The following is a 17,679-nucleotide window of genomic DNA, read 5'->3' on the forward strand; positions in this document are numbered from 1 at the left end:
ACAAAGAGTAAATAATTTATAATAAGGAGTGACATTAGCTAAACTATGATATGCCACATAAGGCAAAGTTACAAGCCATGGAAAGTCCACACTGGTGTCTCAGAAAACAAGCCAAAAAAGGACTCCCAGATTAAAATAAAAAGTTTGTTTTACCCTGGTGAACCTTTCCCCACAAAAAAACAGATTCTGTGTTTTCTTGGTCATTATTCATAGCCTTTGAGCTGGAAAATACCCCACTAAAGGGCGACTTGTCTGTACCAAGTTAATCCTTCCTAGACATGCTATACCCTCAGAAGTAACACCTAGAAATGGGCTTGCAATCTGACAGGCAATGAGTTTAGCCTACTTTCAATGATGTCCTGAACTTACACCCATCACTAGGTTAGGTAGAAAACAATGTTAAAGTAATAACAAATTTAGTGGAAAAGACCGCAGTCAGACATGGGTCTGGATGTAGCGTTGTTAAGATGCAGCCCAGCACTGGTGACAGATGGGCTGCCGTAAGCTGACATGCTGCTTAGAAGAAAATCAAACACAGAACATCTCCAGGTTAGAACCTGATGGAGAGGAGCAGAGAAAACTCTGTTCTTGAAGGAAGCTGATCTGTGTTGGGTAGTATTCATCTCACCTGGTTTTAGACCTCCGTAGTGTCTATGTGTTGTATGTTACCATTTCAGAAGGAGCTGGAAGCAGTGACAGATTTTAAAAGGCTTAAAACAGTAAGTGAATGTACACAAAATGCTGTATTACTACACCATTCTAGACTTGTGCCTTGTTTTGTACATAACCTGTAGAGCATGACCAATCCTGCTCTGTGCCACAGTTCTCTCCCCATCCTCTCCTCTCCCTTCCTCTACAGCTGGGACATGTGCTGCACTTCCCTCACCCCGACCACTGGCTATTGCAGCAACTAGTGCCTCTCCTCAGCAACATGCCGGCACAGAGCTAATGTGGCTCCAGGAGGGAGTTATGCCGAGATAGGGCATCCCATATGCCAAAGGAAGCACAAAAACCGTTCTTCTCCCTAGCTCCCACGCAGTGGAGAAAACAGGGAAAAAAGATCCTACCTCTTCTCACTCTCTCATTCCCCTAAAGTCACAACATGCAAGAGACTACCTCTTCCCCACAAATGACTCGTGGGCCCCTTTTCCAAGAGACTTAATAATATTGTGACTTAAGGACTTTAATACAGCTATTAACTATGTTAAAAGATTCCCCTGAGATCAATCACTGCTGAAGGATAGTGGCTCTCTGCTGCAGAACACCGTGGAAACACATGCCACAAAGCATCTTCCCTTTGGGAAGACTCGTTTTCTTATAAATAGTGCTACCCAGCAGAAATAGATACAATTATCAGGTGAAAAATGTAATTAGTGAAGAAACACGTCTAAGACCACCCTGAAACATTCCTGACATTCCTGAAAGGAAATAGTCTGATGTTTCCATGTTTTAATTTATATGTTTGTCCAATTTTGTAAACTGGGGCTAAAGAGAGTTAAAAAGCTTGAAACAAAGTGTTTCACTTGATCCAGAACCATTTTTTTTTTACCTTTTCCATGTTACTGGCAGCAACAGCAATGTGAGGAACTGTTGCGCTTGCTCTGCAAGTAACCGCAGCTCACAGATGGCTGTCTGACTTTCTGCTGGTGTAAGTATGGACAAACCAGATCCTTGAGCAGTCTGTAATTGTTCCAATTGCAGAGCATTGCACAGAGACTTACAATAAGTTATTCTAATAAAGTGATTAGAATCACTATGGTCCATGCTATAAATAGCTTAGATTCAGGGTCACAGGTCCCTCTGCCTGTGAAAATTCAGACCCTCTATTTAACAATAGCCTATCTTCCTTCATACAGCTGTTTTGAGCATAATGGTATTAGCAGTGCAGCCATTTAATAAACTATTTTCCCATATCTTCTTGAAATTAAGACACTCATATTTTATGATAGCCATCACTTACCCATTCTTTCTATTAATTTTACAGGATATAATTTTATAGATTTTGTAAGAATCAGGTAGAAGCTCAATATTCAGGATACATCTTTCATACAGGTGCACTCAGTTGTGTCTGCCAGCTTCAGTTCCAACTAGATTATTTGCTGCATGAGTTGTTGAGAGATACCTGATCTGAAGACCAACATGACTTTTCAGATTTCTGCCAAGCTGTGTTACATTTTTTATGCTTTGACCTTTACGTCCACCTTTGACAATATGCAGTTGCCATTTCTGTGCTGTCGCCCAATTTATATTACGTTACATGTGCAACGCATAGACATCCATTCAATAAGGTTACTAAAATAGGAAGCCTCTCCCTAATAAAATATTTAAAATGCATCTATCAGAACAGTAGCTAGTTATCAAATGAGGTGGATATGACTCCAAATAAGCTTGTCTTACTGTCTGGTTCTCTTAAAGCTAATAATAGCATTACCAAAATGTCTAAGCATATCCTTTGGCAAAAGAACAATATAAATAAAATTCTCAGTAGAGGAGAAGGTGGCAAATTTGCATCTGTACACACAGAGTGTATTTATCTGTACAGCTTTTGTTGTTAATGTTTTTGCTTGTTTAATGATTGATATTTTCAAAGCTTTCTCTGCTTGAAGGGTATTTTTTGTCAGGAACATTTAGATTTGGGGTTGAAGATTACTGTTCTATTCTTACAGTGAAATTAATGCCATTTCTTCAAAGAAAGCTTTTGAAGTGTTTCTTATATATGGTGGAAGTACAGATTGACAGCACAATGATCCTCTTCACTGTTCTTAAGATCAGCAGCTGTTAACCTATTTTTATCAACAACTTCATTACTCCAAGAAATGCTTTTGCAAAATGTGAATGCAGCTGGTGAGATCATTCCACACGAGCAGTCTTCCCCTTATGAATTTTTACTAGCAGGTTCCAAAAATCTCACTTCAAGAAGTAACCAACTGCCAAGCCATCCTCCTCCAACACACAAGGCCTCCTCTTCTTTCCACTCATGCTCCAGGTAAGCACAACCCATTCAGGTCATAGATGGGCATCTCCGAGACACCTTTATGACATACCTCTGGGAGCTTCAGCACCCTCCCTAAGGCCTTTGGTGGGCTCCACAATATGCTGGGATGCCCCTACTGTATACAGAGCCCAAGATAAGTGCTCAGAACTGGTTCTCCCATGTTGCATGCAATCTCAGGTATCTTTGCTTTCAGATTCAGATGGAAAGAATAAAAAGAGCACTTTCTGACTGCAGCAAATACATAGACCGATATCACAATGTCAAGGAGGAAAGTATGGAGTTTCCAAAGCTGAAGATGGTATTTGGAGCTCTGTTGACCTCTGTGTCTCTAGAAACATGAGCAAGGAAGACCCTGCCCCAGCCTTGCTACTCTGACTACCTGCATCCTTTGGACATTCACAATGTGGACCTGCTATGCATCAGGTAAGTTGTTATGCTGTATGAACTGTGGGCACGGTGCCAAATTATCCCCCAAGAAATACTAAGGAAGGACCAAAAAATACAATGAAACTCTATTCCTCGAAGTGTCTAAGAAGAGGGCACTTTCAGACTGAGCACTGGAAGCCGTGACAGGGCATGGGAAATCCCATTCCTTGACCTGTGTAGGGAATAGTTGAATGGGAGTGTTGATCTGCTTGAGGGTAGGGAGGCTCTGCAGAGAGATCTGGACAGGCTGGAGCGATGGGCTAAGGCCAACTGTAGGAGTTTCAATAAGGCCAAAGGCCGGGTGCTGCACTTGGGCCACAACAATCCCCAGCAGCGCTACAGGCTTGGGGAGGAGTGGCTGGAGAGCTGCCAGTCAGAGAGGGACCTGGGGGTGTTGATTGACAGCCGGCTGAACATGAGCCAGCAGTGTGCCCAGGTGGCCAAGAAGGCCAATGGCATCCTGGCTTGTATCAGAAATAGCGTGGCCAGCAGGGACAGGGAAGTGATCTTGCCCCTGTACTCGGCACTGGTGAGGCTGCACCTTGATTACTGTGTTCAGTTTTGGGCCCCTCACTACAAAAAGGACATTGAATTACTCGAGTGTGTCCAAAGGAGGGCAATGAAGCTGGTGAAGGGTCTGGAGCACATGTCATATGAGGAGCGGCTGAGGGAACTGGGGGTGTTTAGCCTGGAGAAGAGGAGGCTGAGGGGAGACCTCATCGCCCTCTACAACTACCTGAAAGGAGGTTGCAGAGAGCTGGGGATGAGTCTCTTTAACCAAGCAACAAGCAATAGGACAAGAGGTAATGGCCTCAAGTTGCGCCAGGGAAGGTTTAGACTGGATATTAGGAAGTATTTCTTTACAGAACAGATTGTTAGGTGTTGGAATGGGCTGCCCAGGGAGGTGGTGGATTCCCCATCCCTGGAGGTGTTTAAGAATCGGGTCAACATAGCGCTGAGGGATATGGTGTAGTTGAGAACAGTCAGTGTTAGGTTAATGGTTGGACTGGATGATCTTCAAGGTCTTTTCCAACCTTGATGATTCTGTGATTCTGTGAATACAGCTTGGCCTGTCAGTGATTTCATCCTCTCTGAATGATCTGCCATATGCTTTCACTTGTTATCTGGTGCATTGCTGCTCTATGACACCAACTCAGAACTGAGTAGGTTCTCAACAGATAATTAATATAGAATAACACAAATTTCTCATAGGTATATGTATTATACATATGGCATGCATATTATGGATGTGAAAGACAAGGAAGCAAAACATTAAGTTCACCAACTATTTTCTAGTTCTCATACTGTGTGTTTTAGCTGCGTCATTGTTTCTGTATAGACCACCAAGAACAAACAGTACATGTGTAAGGACTTGATCCTCATGCAATGCAGACATTTACAATTTTTAAATTTGTTTGAATCTAACATGTCTACTGGGCACACCTTTGATACACCTACCTATAAAACCTGAAGAAGGAGGGTTGGGCTGTATCTTCTCTTTAGTGTTCTCCTGAATGATGTCCCAGAGCTGCCATATAAACTTTGGATGAAGAATGTAAAACGGCTGGTTTGGATTCTTCCTGCGGTGCTGTACGTAGGGAGTGAACAGATTGTAGTCCGGCTTCTTATACCACTGGGAGGAAAAAAGTAAGAATTTTTTTATTCTTACAGTATCAAATGGGTTTTAAACACTACATGTACAATAACGTGAACTACATTCATTTGGGTTCTTCAGAGCAGAAGCAAAGGTAGCAAAGCAGCTTGCACTGGTGGATGCTTCTCCTAGAAAGTCAGTCCTCACTTTGGGCTATTCTGTTTCCCTTCTTCACACAGAGACTCCCAATAAGCAATTCACTGCAGCAGGATGAGCCAACCCCATCTCCTCCTCACAGGCCCATGTTAAACCAGTGGTTCAAAGAACCTTGACACAAGATGCAGGCGTGGGGGTGAACCTTCCTCTGAAAGTGTTGCTGTCCCAGACGGAGGCAGCAGTAGCACGTGAAGCAGGCTGATGGCAGCCTGCGTAGGAGGCAGGCAGCCTCTGGCATCTGTTGCTAAGGGAGTTCAGCAGATGAAGGTTTACTTTCTACTTTGCAGCCTGCTCAGCTCCGAGCTCCCCCTGCCAAGAACCATCAGATCAACTGGTCCACTGGAGCTGCAGCACCAGCCAAGGCAGAGACTACCCCAGTGACAACCAGATGGACGTCTGCTGCTCTCAGCGAGGGGGCAGACGGTGGGCACAGATGGCTGTGGGGGAGTGGACAGAAAAGGGAGACTGGTGGGGAGGAGGCTTGAGAAATGGGGAAGGCGCCAAGAGATTTTCATTAGGGTGTTGCCTTTGTCTAGGGAGGAAGAAGGGAAGGTGGGAAAAAATGGATGCAATCCTTCACCTTTCCTGATAAAACCTCCTTCTGAAATCTAGTGACATTCCCTCCTTGGCAAACACACAGAAAACTCACTGTTATGTGAAAATAACATGATTTTATAAAAAAAAAAAACAAAACAAAACATCACCCATCTATCCTAGCATCTCAGAGCAGTCCATTCCAGTACAAGTGCTGGCTACTAAAAGGCTTTTGACCAATAAACCACTTTTGACCAGTTCATGCAGAAATAGCATTCCCCACTCCTTAGATGAAGACAAACTTCAGGGTTCATTGTGACAAGTGAGAACCAGGAGACTGCAGTACTAAACATTTTCTCTAGTGCTTTCAGACTGATTGGGAAGAAAGGTCCAAGCAGACATCTTACCACATTCAGATTTGCAGAGTAGGGGGCAGGATCCCAGGCTACTAAAATAACATCTTTGTACAACGAGCTGTCGACAAAGTGATGGTTTGGATTGGTGAGAATCTGCATAAAAGAATTGCACAGCATTAAAAGCAGGTGGGATCCAGAAAAATGACAAAATCCTTCTCTAAAATGAACAGTCCTCCCCACGCTACTGTTTGTTCTGCTTTAATTCTGGTCGATTTTAAGCATCTTGTTTTGTTAAAAAAATATATATAAAAAAGAGCCATAAACAGCACTCATGACAGTTTGAAGTAGCAGTATGCTGAATTACTCTCCATCTGTGAGGGATGTGATGGGACCACTTGAGATGCTGCATAATTGTATATCAACATTACTGTGTATTCTGGAACTTGAAAATGAAAGCTATGGTATTTCAGACTGCCTGCAGGATCCTCTTCTTAGACACAGAGCAGCTTTCTTTGAAGGGCTACAGCCCCCAAGGATAATGTCTTTCCTTGTCCCCCTGCCCTCAGCCTTTTTGGTTGCTTTCTCATTTCAATAACATGACAGTCTCATTTCAAGTAACTCCAGAAAGGCAAATCAGACCATGACTGTAAAAGCTGGTACACCTAGAAAAGTAATTCCAGGAACAGGCACATGATAGAGCTATTTTTTGAAGTAACTGTCATATTGCTCTGATCTACTGCTCTCATATAACTCCCTCCCGCATCTCCTGGTACTCTGCCTGATCCTCCTGCCCTACTGGAAGTTCACTCTTTGCTCCTGCTGGCTCATTCCTTCCTGGACCCTCCATGCCTAACCAGATCCCTCTGATCCCTGGTGCATCCAATCTCAGGCAGGATTTTGTTGAATGATTTCAGCATTGGTTGAAACAGTGTGAATTTGGCTCCAGCTGTTAAACTAATCAACATTCCAGACAAATAAATTCATACTAATTTTCATTTCCCTTTAGGATCCAATGAGCCATATTTGATTATGCATATTTTTCTTCAGAAAAATAATACGGTTGCCATGGCAATATTCTTCCTACCATAAACTTTGAGCTTAATGACTTTCCATCAGCATTCTACAACAAGAACAGAATTAGTCGTGCTGCCATCAGCACCCCCAACTCCATTTCTCAGAGCAGTTTTCGCCTGAGAACATAAACTCCTTTTTTGAGAGTACAGAGTAAACAGACCAAAAGGTCAAGCTTTTAAAAGCTCGGTTCCACAGTTATCACACAAAGGAGCTCTTACTTGCCCTCCAGTAAGCAGGAGTCCTTTGGAGGTGTTGTCCACACAGAGTTTGCTCTTAGTGAGCATGCATTCATATGTATGAGATGAATTTCTTCTTGACTAACAGTATCTGTTGTGGCTGCACTGGCTTCCTTCACATCCTTCAGGCTTTCCCAGTGGAGAACATGAGGGAATAAGAGGGCCAGAGCAGCCTTTTAATCAACTGAATGCAGGAATTTCCAACAGCAAGGAGGGAAGGAGGGTCAGTAAACCTGTATGGGCAAGCCATCTTCAGTACTGGTAGGGAAAGCAGCTTTTATCAAGTGGCCTGTGCAGATTTCACTCCCAGAGAGGGGAAGGCCAGTTTCTCAGCAGGTGGCCAGAGCATCACGGGTGGCTTCTGACCTCTCTGAAGAAGCAGAAAAGTGGTGGGAATATGAATACTTGTGAGGAAGCTGAGTGAGCTGACCTGGCCTGAACTTTAGCCATGCCCTGTGTTTTCCTGAGAGGCCTTGTGGAGAGCAAGCAATGTACAACACAGCAAAGAAGACCATGGGACCCTCCATTACCACCCCAGTGGGAGCATACCGCAGCAGCTCTGGCAGCCAGGAGGAACTCAACCTGCTACGAGCAATGGAGAACAGCTAATTTAGCCATTTAGTCTCTCTGAATTTGCTGGGAGCTAACAAAGCTCAGATCACTCCCAGGAGGCATTTCGCTCTTCTCCTATAGGGAGCCTACTGAGACTAGTCAACTAAATAAAGTTTCTAAACCCCTCTCCTTGCCTGGCACAGGAATTCAGGCATGGTCAGCACCAGGACGTTTTGGCTAACAGTAAAAAGGAGAACCATCAAAGAAAAGGGAAAAAAACCCAACAAAAACTAAAAAGTAAAATAGATTACATGACAATCAATGTTCTCTCATACACTGATTTCAGCACTAAAGCCAGAGTAAGGTATTTCTGTTTTCTTTCCCCCGAGCAAAAGAAAGGGGACATATTTAACACAGATCACTTCAAAGATCTAGTCTGTCCTGCGGCCTCACAAAGAGCTACAAAACAACTGTGAAGGGAATGACAGTGAACTGTCCTCTCTGCTGTGTCAAAGAATATGAACTTATACACACAAAGAGCACACCCACCAAGGATGGACTTTGTATGGACGGTCTCTCAAAGAAGAAGAAGAAAACATGAATGCATAAGAATTGCAGTAAATGAAAAGTTTGCTCTCATTCATCAAGAATCAGTATGTATAGAACATGCTACATGGCCAACCATACTACTGGTGTTAACTAAGTAAATACACCATCTCACCATGTCATAAAATTTCACAGTAATTCTGTTACTGCTTTTTGGCTGCATTTCATAAAGAGGAAAGAGGCTTGGTTTGCCCAAGACCAGAGTTCAGGCAATAGTTTTTTCAAAACTGAAAAACTACTTAACAACCATAAGGTGTCACTGTAGCTCAAAGAACAATTATTTGTTGACACCCATATGCAGAAAATCCCATTTTCTGTTTCCATTCAGATGACAAACTCACCTTATATGTAAGATCCAGAGTACATTAAAGTTTTTACTAGTTTGTTCCAAATTTTTAAAGAATGATGACTTGCCTAAAGTTACGTATTAAGACAACTCAGTTCCCATTTCTTTCACCTTCCAGCGAGGAAATAATTAGGAAACTGGAGAATACAAGAAAAGAGCTTTGGGATTCCCACAGCCTGGGCTTTGTGAAGACCCCGGAGGCAGTGTGCTGATGGTCTTGAGTACTGACGGCTCTGGCATCTTGCAGAGTCTTTACAAATGTAGGACAAATGAGAAACTTTACAAACCAATTCTTTGAAACGAGGATATCAACTACTGCAATCACTCTACACTGACAGCAGTGTGAACATCCCTGTAAGGGAGAACTTTTGCCTGCTCTACATCATGACTATTAAATCACGAGCTGTTTTCCAGATTACTCAACACTTTCTCAGAAGTTACTAATTTAATGTCATATTGTAGACAAGTGACATTGACTTGAATTCACAAAAGGAAGATTTTACCTGAGAGTTAATGATCCGCATGGTTGTTTTATTTCCAACATCTTTTTCATAGCCACGTGTTGGAGCAGAATTAAATCGTAGAACAGCATCGTGAGAATCTAGGAGCATAAATGAGGGGGTAATTTGTTTTTCTTAGAAATACGGAGCAGTAAAATAAAACAAATGATCTAAACTAACAAAAAACTTACACATTTCTCCTAATCTTGATATTCTAAGGATGATAAACATTCTACTTTGTGCAAACAAAAATCCTCTTTTATCTGCCATACGTTATTAACATTACTAAAATCCACTAGAAAAGAAGTTCAGAATCGTCTATTAATTTAGCTTGCCATACTTAAATATTTCTCTTAACTGGATAAACTTAGTGTGGGAAGGTTATTAGTATACCCAATACACATAACTGCTCACTATTTCTATTGCAAAATTTACAAAGAAATACTTCATGCAAAAGCATGTTAATTGCAAGGACATCTAATTGCACATTTGAATGAATAACAACACTTAACTATGAGCTTGTACTTCACAGTATTTTATAATACCTGAAAATCTCAGACTAACCCAAACCTATTAATCATACCATGTACAATATTATTCTCAAGGTCAGTACAAGTCTTAAAGAGTCTCTGTAGGGAAGTCAGCCCACAAACCTGCTCACACACAGAAACCTGATGATCCCTTCGTAGCAAAGATCTAACAGAGCTGAGCTGTCAAAGTTTTCCCACAAGCTGTTGACCTCGGAGTCATGCAGAATAGAAAGCAGCTATAGGTCAAGTATGGGTCAAGGGTAGACACTATGTGCAAATCTTCTCTGGATAAAAGATAATCACCCTCCCAGTGCTTCTTTTAAGGGGATCTCAAAGCCCAAAAGGTGTGAGGGAGAGTAAAACATTATATCCATTGTCCAGAAACACACTGTCTCTGTCAATAGCCCCCTGTTTGCTCTACTTTTATCCCTTCTATTGACGGGAGCAGAGAATATGATTCAGACCAAAATGAGTGTGTAATGCCTTAACCCATAATAGGTAGCTTATACAGCTGTTTTTCTGTAGTCACCATAAGTTTCCAAAGATAACCAACATGCTGCAATGGAGTTCAAGCCTGATCCTATCAAACTGGGATCTTCCATCCTTTTACAACTTTACTCCACACTTCTTGTACTCCAGACATGAAGGCAGCAGTCCAATCTCAGACATACTCACTTGCTTTAACACGCTGTATCTGAAAAGAGAGATTTTTACCAAATGTCCACCAAGCCCAACTCCTCAGAAGCTAAAAAGTGGAGGCTTTTTCTATGTCCCTATGCAGAGACAACCCTAGCCTCAACACTTAGCCTTCATCTGCCTAAAGGTAAGTCTCCTGATTGTGTAGGAGCTAGAGGACATGAAGTGAACAGAAGCTGCAGGTACTCCACATTTTTGGAGAAGGAAAAGAAAAACAAAGGTCCTTTATACTTGGAACCTGCTTATGAATTTAAGAACATAAATTTGGACTTGCAATTGACAACTTCTTGACAATCTGCTGACTGAGAACTGGGAATTGGGTCGGGAAATGGAAATTGTATGGTTAGCAACTTAAATGAGAGACGGTGTGCTGCATTTCCAACGTTACCCATGCTGGGTCTTCATATCAAGACCAAAATCCTTTCCTTCAACATAAAATATATGATAAGGATGCATCTTAATGCTGATAATAGCTGGTTTTAAGCCAACTGATTTTAACCTTATTAAGTATTTGGAGATAAACATTTTAAAGATATAAAAAGTTTGGGGTTTGATCACAGATCCCTCTTACTTCCTGATGATGACAAAATAATTGGGTTTCTCATTAAATACCATGATCACACTGGGAGTGTTTTGCTGTACTTGCACAGTATTTCCATACCTACTTTCATTCAAAAACAATCGGAAGGATGAGGGGGAGAAGGGCAAAAGGCAGAACACAAATTAACATTTCTGCCTGAGTTTCTAATAGGAACACGGAAGAGGGAGCTCAAGGCCTATGAAGAGAAAGGTCCTCCGCTGCTGCTTTCTTAACGCCTTTTTTTCTTTCGGGAGGATAAATAGTAAAAGCCTTTTCCCTGCAGCAACTTCATCAACCAAGGCTGTACAGCCCACAGCCCAAAAACCAGAACTCGTGCATGGGGTGTTTCTCCCCACTCCCCAGTGATGCTGACTTTGCCGTGCCTCTGTGGGCACAGAGGTGCTCAGCACGAGTGCCAAGCTGACTCCACAGAGCCACACAGACCACTGTGCCTCCAACCAGGCAGGTTTGCTTGCATTTTCAATCAAGAGCTGGTAGACCTGGTGGCAGCTCTGGGAGAGGACAGTCTTCTCCTACAGCTGTGCATGCACAGGGAAAAAGAGCATCTGATCGTTCTCTTCCTGGTCAGACCCTTCTCACTGTTTCAGGGGCTACAGGGGAGGTAGAAAGGCATGGCCAAGAGCTCAGCTGTAACACACACTACCCGGCTCTGCAGGGGCATAACTTCTTCCCCATGGGAATAATAATACAAACACATGCTGGAGCTTCTATTTTCCATTTTAAGTGGTGTCCTGGTTTAGCTAGGATAGGGTTAAGTTTCCCCAGCAGTGGGGGGAAGCTCTAGCTGGGTTATTCAATACCATGCTGACGTCACCTCCGGGCACCCAAGCGCGGGAGCGCGGGAGAATAGGTGATCGCATGTGGTGTTGTGTGATCTCTCCCTCACACTGCTGTATTGGTACATATCGCTCTGTTCATTGTTATTACTGTTATTGTTATTGTTGTTGTTTGTTGTGTTGCTGTTGCATTGTTGTATTAAACCTTTCCTTATTTCAGTCTTGGGGCTTTGTATTTCACTCCCTTTGTGGGGGAGGGGCAGCGGCCGCATGGTCTCAGACCCCGGCAGGGACTAAACCACCACAAGTGGGAAACACTGGCACAATGTCTACAGTATATTAGCACTTCCCAGGAGTCGCACTGATCTCTAAGACCCATAGTTGCACCAGGCCCTTCTGGGTTGGCTGTAAGCAGCCAGTTGCGCCCCCCCCCCCCCCCCCCAGTTCTGCACCAAATTCTCTGCTCAGTCACAAGTACCTGCCTGGCAGACACTTAGAAAAAACCTTCTGTGACTTCTGCTGCCCCACACACTTTCCTGTACAGGTAGAAGAAGATCTGAAACTTCTGCGTAGGCCTTACCAAATAGCATCTCCTCCCTTTAGGTGGCATCAGATGACAATTTCCCAAGTAAATCAAAAGCACTTCTTCAGAGAATAGCATAAGCTTTCTGTGGCCAGTGTTTCTGAGCAAATGGGTACACACAGGAGCATATGGGCCTCAGGTACCATGTCAGGCACCAAGGTTCACACCTGGGCTGCACTTGAGTGTGCAAATATGTCATGATTCATGCTGTAATATGTAATTACATAAATATGTCAAAATGTGCTCTGGATTCTCCAGTACAGGACTAATCCATACTGGTGTAAACTGGGTGTACTGGGGAACACTGACAGAAGGTTTTGCTTCTGTCAAGGATAACACATTGGAGAAGGGAGGAACTTTTAATCTTTTGCACTCCAAAGATTTCTAAATCAGTGGGGCTTCCTGTGAAATCAGGGGTTACCCTGGTGTGATTTAACTGCAGGCTGGCCAGGCACTCGTGCTGTGCTGGAAGCCTATTACAATACTTTGATAATGACAGCAGCTGTAATATATCTCAGATTTAAAGGAAACCCATCCGTGTCAAAGAGATGATACAGTGCCATGAAGCAAGTATTGGGATGTGAAGTCCTGGAAGTCAGGACGATTAATGAGTTGAACATCAAAAGGGTTTTAGAGAGCTAACGGAGATAACTCTTCTTGCTCCATAAGCAAGTTTGAGACACACATTCCATCCTTCTTTCAGTGCTCTTAGCATACTGCACATGTACTACTAAAATGAAGAACATATGTAGTAGCACTCATTTTCGACAAACAATTAAAACTGATCTACATTAGTTTTATGGTTCCATAATCCATTTCTGAATAGCTACCACAAAACTCCCACCTTGAAGTGGGGAATTGTGGGTGACCTTGACATCTCAGCACACCTGTAACCTCACTGACTCAGTACAGCAATGGAAAAGCAGTGGGTGGAGATACTTGAACTCGTTGAAATTCACTCTTGTAAAATAGGTCAGGGGACTTGACCTCAGCGCATGAAGCTATTCAAGGGTCTGAATTCTGTATGTCTGTGAACTCTGAACATGAAAGAGATGAAGAGGATGCTCTACTGTTTCTTGGCATGGAGACAAAGTTCAGTCTGGGATAGCAATACAGCAAGCAGTTTCTCTATGAGCCACCACAAAATACAAACAGGTACAACACAGTTTTGCAGAATAAAACCTGAACATGGCTGTAATCTGCTGAAGAAATAAAGACATGTTGCAACAAAATGTCAAATATGGCAGACCTGATGAAACCAGTGTCTCCTCTATACTACAAGCTATATAAGAAGGCATCATTGCTTTCTTTAAATCAAACTATGACTTCAGGCCTGATTTTCCTTTCAGTTATATTGTCCTGAAAGGGAACAGCTTCACTAAGGTCTATAAGCTCACATTCATGTAACACTGGTGAGAACAACCAGACCTGTGCTTGAAAAGAATAAATCTTTTGCAAGACAAACATGAACACACACCTGTACATATATATGCACATGAACAGATGCATTTCACCCACCTATTTCATCCCCTAGAGAGGAGTTCAGTATAGCACCAGCAGACATAACTACAGCACAGCTCCCAAAGCCATGTGTATACAATTTGCCCAGTGGAATTTGGGGAACGTGCTTTTCCCATCCAAGAGTGGAGAAGGGAGCCTCCTTGCCATCTATTGTTTTCACATTCACCCTTTCTTTTAGCTCACAGAATAGCTGGTCTCCTGTCAACTTGGAGTTTCGTTTCCCCTTGAACCGCACCCCATGCTTATTGGTGCTCAAGTAATCTTTCATCGCCTTCTGTAGTCGAGGGTTTAGCATCTTGGAAGAGACATCCCCTTTCCAAAGCTTATAAAGAAAGGATTTTGACATTGTGGAATATAGCCCATCCCAGTCATCAGATTCATCAAGCATCTGGCTTCTCCTGTGCTTTGTACTCCTTCTCCTCATTCTTCTCTGATGGCTCCAGTTGTTGTGTAAAATATTTACTTTTGGATTATCTTCATGGGCTGAGATGAATTTTGCTATCTCTGGAAGGCGGTTGTGTGACCGAGGCTGACGAGCAGCAAATAAATAATCATCATTCACTTGGTAAAAAGCACTTTTTGATTTTCTTCCTATCTGGGATGGAAAAAACTCATCTTCATTTCTAAAGGCATCTTCCAAATCAGTCCATTTCTTAATACTGCCAGTCCCCGATTTAAATGTACCTAGGAGATCTTCATTAAGAAGGACCTCATTCCCATCGATGGTTTCAGAGAATGATGGATCATGAATGGCTCCCATGATGACTCTCTGTTTGCCCTGAAGGGGCAGAAGCCTCTTAGTTTCAATGTAAGAAAAGGAACTTGGAACTGGTTCAGCAGTGTTGCTATCTGTAAAATAGATGAATATCACCAGAAAAAGCAGACCCCATGCAAAGATCCCAAACAGCATGAGTTGTTTCCATTGCTTCAAGTTAGGTTTCATGGCAATGCCTTTACTAGCTCCTCTGTGCCTTGAAGTATTGGTGAAGGAAAATGAAACCTGGAAAGAACATCAAATATTAATCAAGAATGGTTCTAAAAATAGATACAATTCAGAAATATCTTAACAGGCATTGATAAAAGGTGCAGAATTAATCTCCAAGCTGTAGCACAGAGGATTCAGAAGCAGAAACAAACTCCAGAGCCTGCAGACACTGTAGGAGTGACACGCTTTGGCTGTAACCACACAGTGACAGCTGCTAGCTACAAAAGAAGCTGGTGGCCAGTTTCTACAGTAACACTGGATCCTGCCTTCAGGGAGATCATGTGCCTGCCTGCTTCTGCTATAACGAGCATAGCATTAAGAGAGCAAAAGCAAAACCCATGCCTGGCTGTATGCACAGCAGGCACAATATTAGCTGTCTTCTCTTTTGCCACTGAAAGTCCTTATGCAGTGGGAATGTGAGCAAGCCTGTCCCCAAAGGGACCAGGCAGGGAGCACAAACTCTCAGCTAGACAGCCCTCCTGTGCCCACAGCCTGGGAAGGATGGTGCTCTGTGGATATCATCAAGGGGTAGTAGGGGAGAGCATCACACCAGTGGGTCGGAGGGGAACCTTTTCCTCAGCAGGTATGAACTGGCATAGCATCAGTGGGCTACACCACTGGACCTGCTGGAGTGGGTCCAGAGGAGTGTCATGAAAATGATCAGAGGGCTGGAGCACCTCTCTTATGAAGACAGGCTGAGTTGGGGTTATTCAGCATGGAGAAGGGAAAGCTCCAGGGAGACCTTATAGCGGCCTTCCAGTACTTAAAGGGGGCCTACGAGAAAGGTGGAGAGGGACTCTTTATCAGGGACTGTAGTGATAGGACAAGGGTAATGGCTTTAAACTGAAAGAGGGTAGATTTAGATTAGATACAAGGGAGAAATTCTTTACTGTGAGGGTGGTGAGACACTGGAACAGGTTGCCCAGAGAAGCTGTGGATGCCCCCTCCCTGGCAGTGTTCAAGGCCAGGTTAGGTGGGGTTTTGAGCAATCTGGTCTAGTGGAAGGTGTCCCTGCCCATGGCAGGGGGGTTGGAACTAGATGATCTTTAAGGTCCCTTCCAACCCAAACCATTCTATGATTCTGTGACTTGTCATTCAGGATCAGACCCGAATAAGAGCGACTGTTGTACCTCTGCTATGGATGCTGCATGCACACTGAGGTGGCATGAAGGAGTTCCGTGTGAAGGCTTTGCAGTTTCCAAAAATGGGGATGGATGGCACTACTAACCAAATACATGCCTTTAGGATAATGATAGAGATTTACATAAAGGGGGTGAGTAGGGAATGTCAGACTTAAAAACTTGGAAATTTGTGCTCTACTAATACCTGGGGATTTTAGACAGCTTGTGCATTAGTGGAGGGATGTATGGCACAAAATGAAATAAGGTCTGACCGAGGAGGCTGTGTTCCAAGGAAAATACTCTTAACACATTGCTGGACTGTAATGCACACTATGCCCTTACAGGAACGCACTCTCTTAATCAAGTGCTGTGGGCATCAGTGGCAAAGCTGGCTGAAGAAAGTCTGGTCCTCCCCTATCATTCACCTCCCTGCACCATAGTCATCGTCAGTCTCAGTTGCTACACACAGTGTAACTCAGTGTACTACTTAGTGACAGATCACTTATCTGGATTAAAAATAAGCCCCTTCTTCTGGAGTTTTCTTTCTAACCCCATTTGTTTCAATGACTGCTTAATGGTGAGACTTAAGAGCCGCTTGTACCAGCCAGCTGTGATCAGAAAAGGGGAACAGGACTGGGGCAGGCTTGGATTTCATTAACAGCCTGCACCTCAGGAGTCACCATCTCACCACACCGCATCCAAACAGCACACACAGCTTACACACCTCTTTTAACACCCTGCCTGCTTATACCTGACCATCAGGAGGGGCCAAAAACACAGTCACCATACACTATCACCTCTCTGCAAGCTGCTAAAATACATCAAAGCTGAGTGCAAAGCTTAGACCAAAGCTGTAACTAAGGCTGTCTTTTCAAATCGAAAAAAACCCAGCAATAACACTAGCGTAAAGCATTCTCCAGTCAGTCCCTCATTCCTGCACTGTGCCTCTGCCGCTGCCAACACCCCTGTGTATGTGGCTGGCATATTTACAAACTGGACCAGTAAACTGTGGGAGGTAAGCATGAGGAAATATATGCTAGAGGGTTTTTTTGTTTTGGTTTGTTGTTTTTTGTTTTTTTTGTTTTTTTTTTTTTTTTAAACTGGGTCAGCCCCTTTATCCACTCCAGTGTGGTCACACATCCAGTTGTTTCAGCACAAACGAGGAGATTGCCTACCACAGTGCAGAGGTGAGAACAAACTGCAGGTGGTATTAGCAGGGATACTTCAGGCTAGCATTTCTGCTGACCTTCTGGGAATGTGAGGCCACTGCAGTACACTTCCAAACTCAGCCTATTTTAATGATCTAGACAAAGCCTAGAACATTAAAAAAGCAAGCTGACTTTGGGACTCAAGGCAGTGTCCAAACAGAGAGAGGATTCATAATGTCACACTTGGATGACCAAATTTCATTGCAAACACATTCATTTCTAA

General features: G+C 43.2%; 1 protein-coding gene across 1 annotated transcript in view; it reads right to left on the reverse strand.

The window, feature by feature from the left end:
- Nucleotides 1-17,679, reverse strand: part of ST6GAL2 (ST6 beta-galactoside alpha-2,6-sialyltransferase 2) — a 56,155-nt gene that overhangs the window by 14,546 nt on the left and 23,930 nt on the right. The window contains exons 2-5 of the mRNA XM_074859134.1: nt 14,140-15,142; nt 9,439-9,536; nt 6,173-6,274; nt 4,880-5,054 (exon numbers count right to left, since the gene is read on the reverse strand). Of these exons, the coding sequence (XP_074715235.1) occupies nt 4,880-5,054; nt 6,173-6,274; nt 9,439-9,536; nt 14,140-15,085 (1,321 nt within the window). The 5' untranslated portion in view covers nt 15,086-15,142. The remainder of the gene's footprint in view (nt 1-4,879; nt 5,055-6,172; nt 6,275-9,438; nt 9,537-14,139; nt 15,143-17,679) is intronic.

Source organism: Strix uralensis, chromosome 2, assembly GCF_047716275.1.
Source record: "Strix uralensis isolate ZFMK-TIS-50842 chromosome 2, bStrUra1, whole genome shotgun sequence".
NCBI classification, from domain to species: Eukaryota; Metazoa; Chordata; class Aves; order Strigiformes; family Strigidae; genus Strix; species Strix uralensis.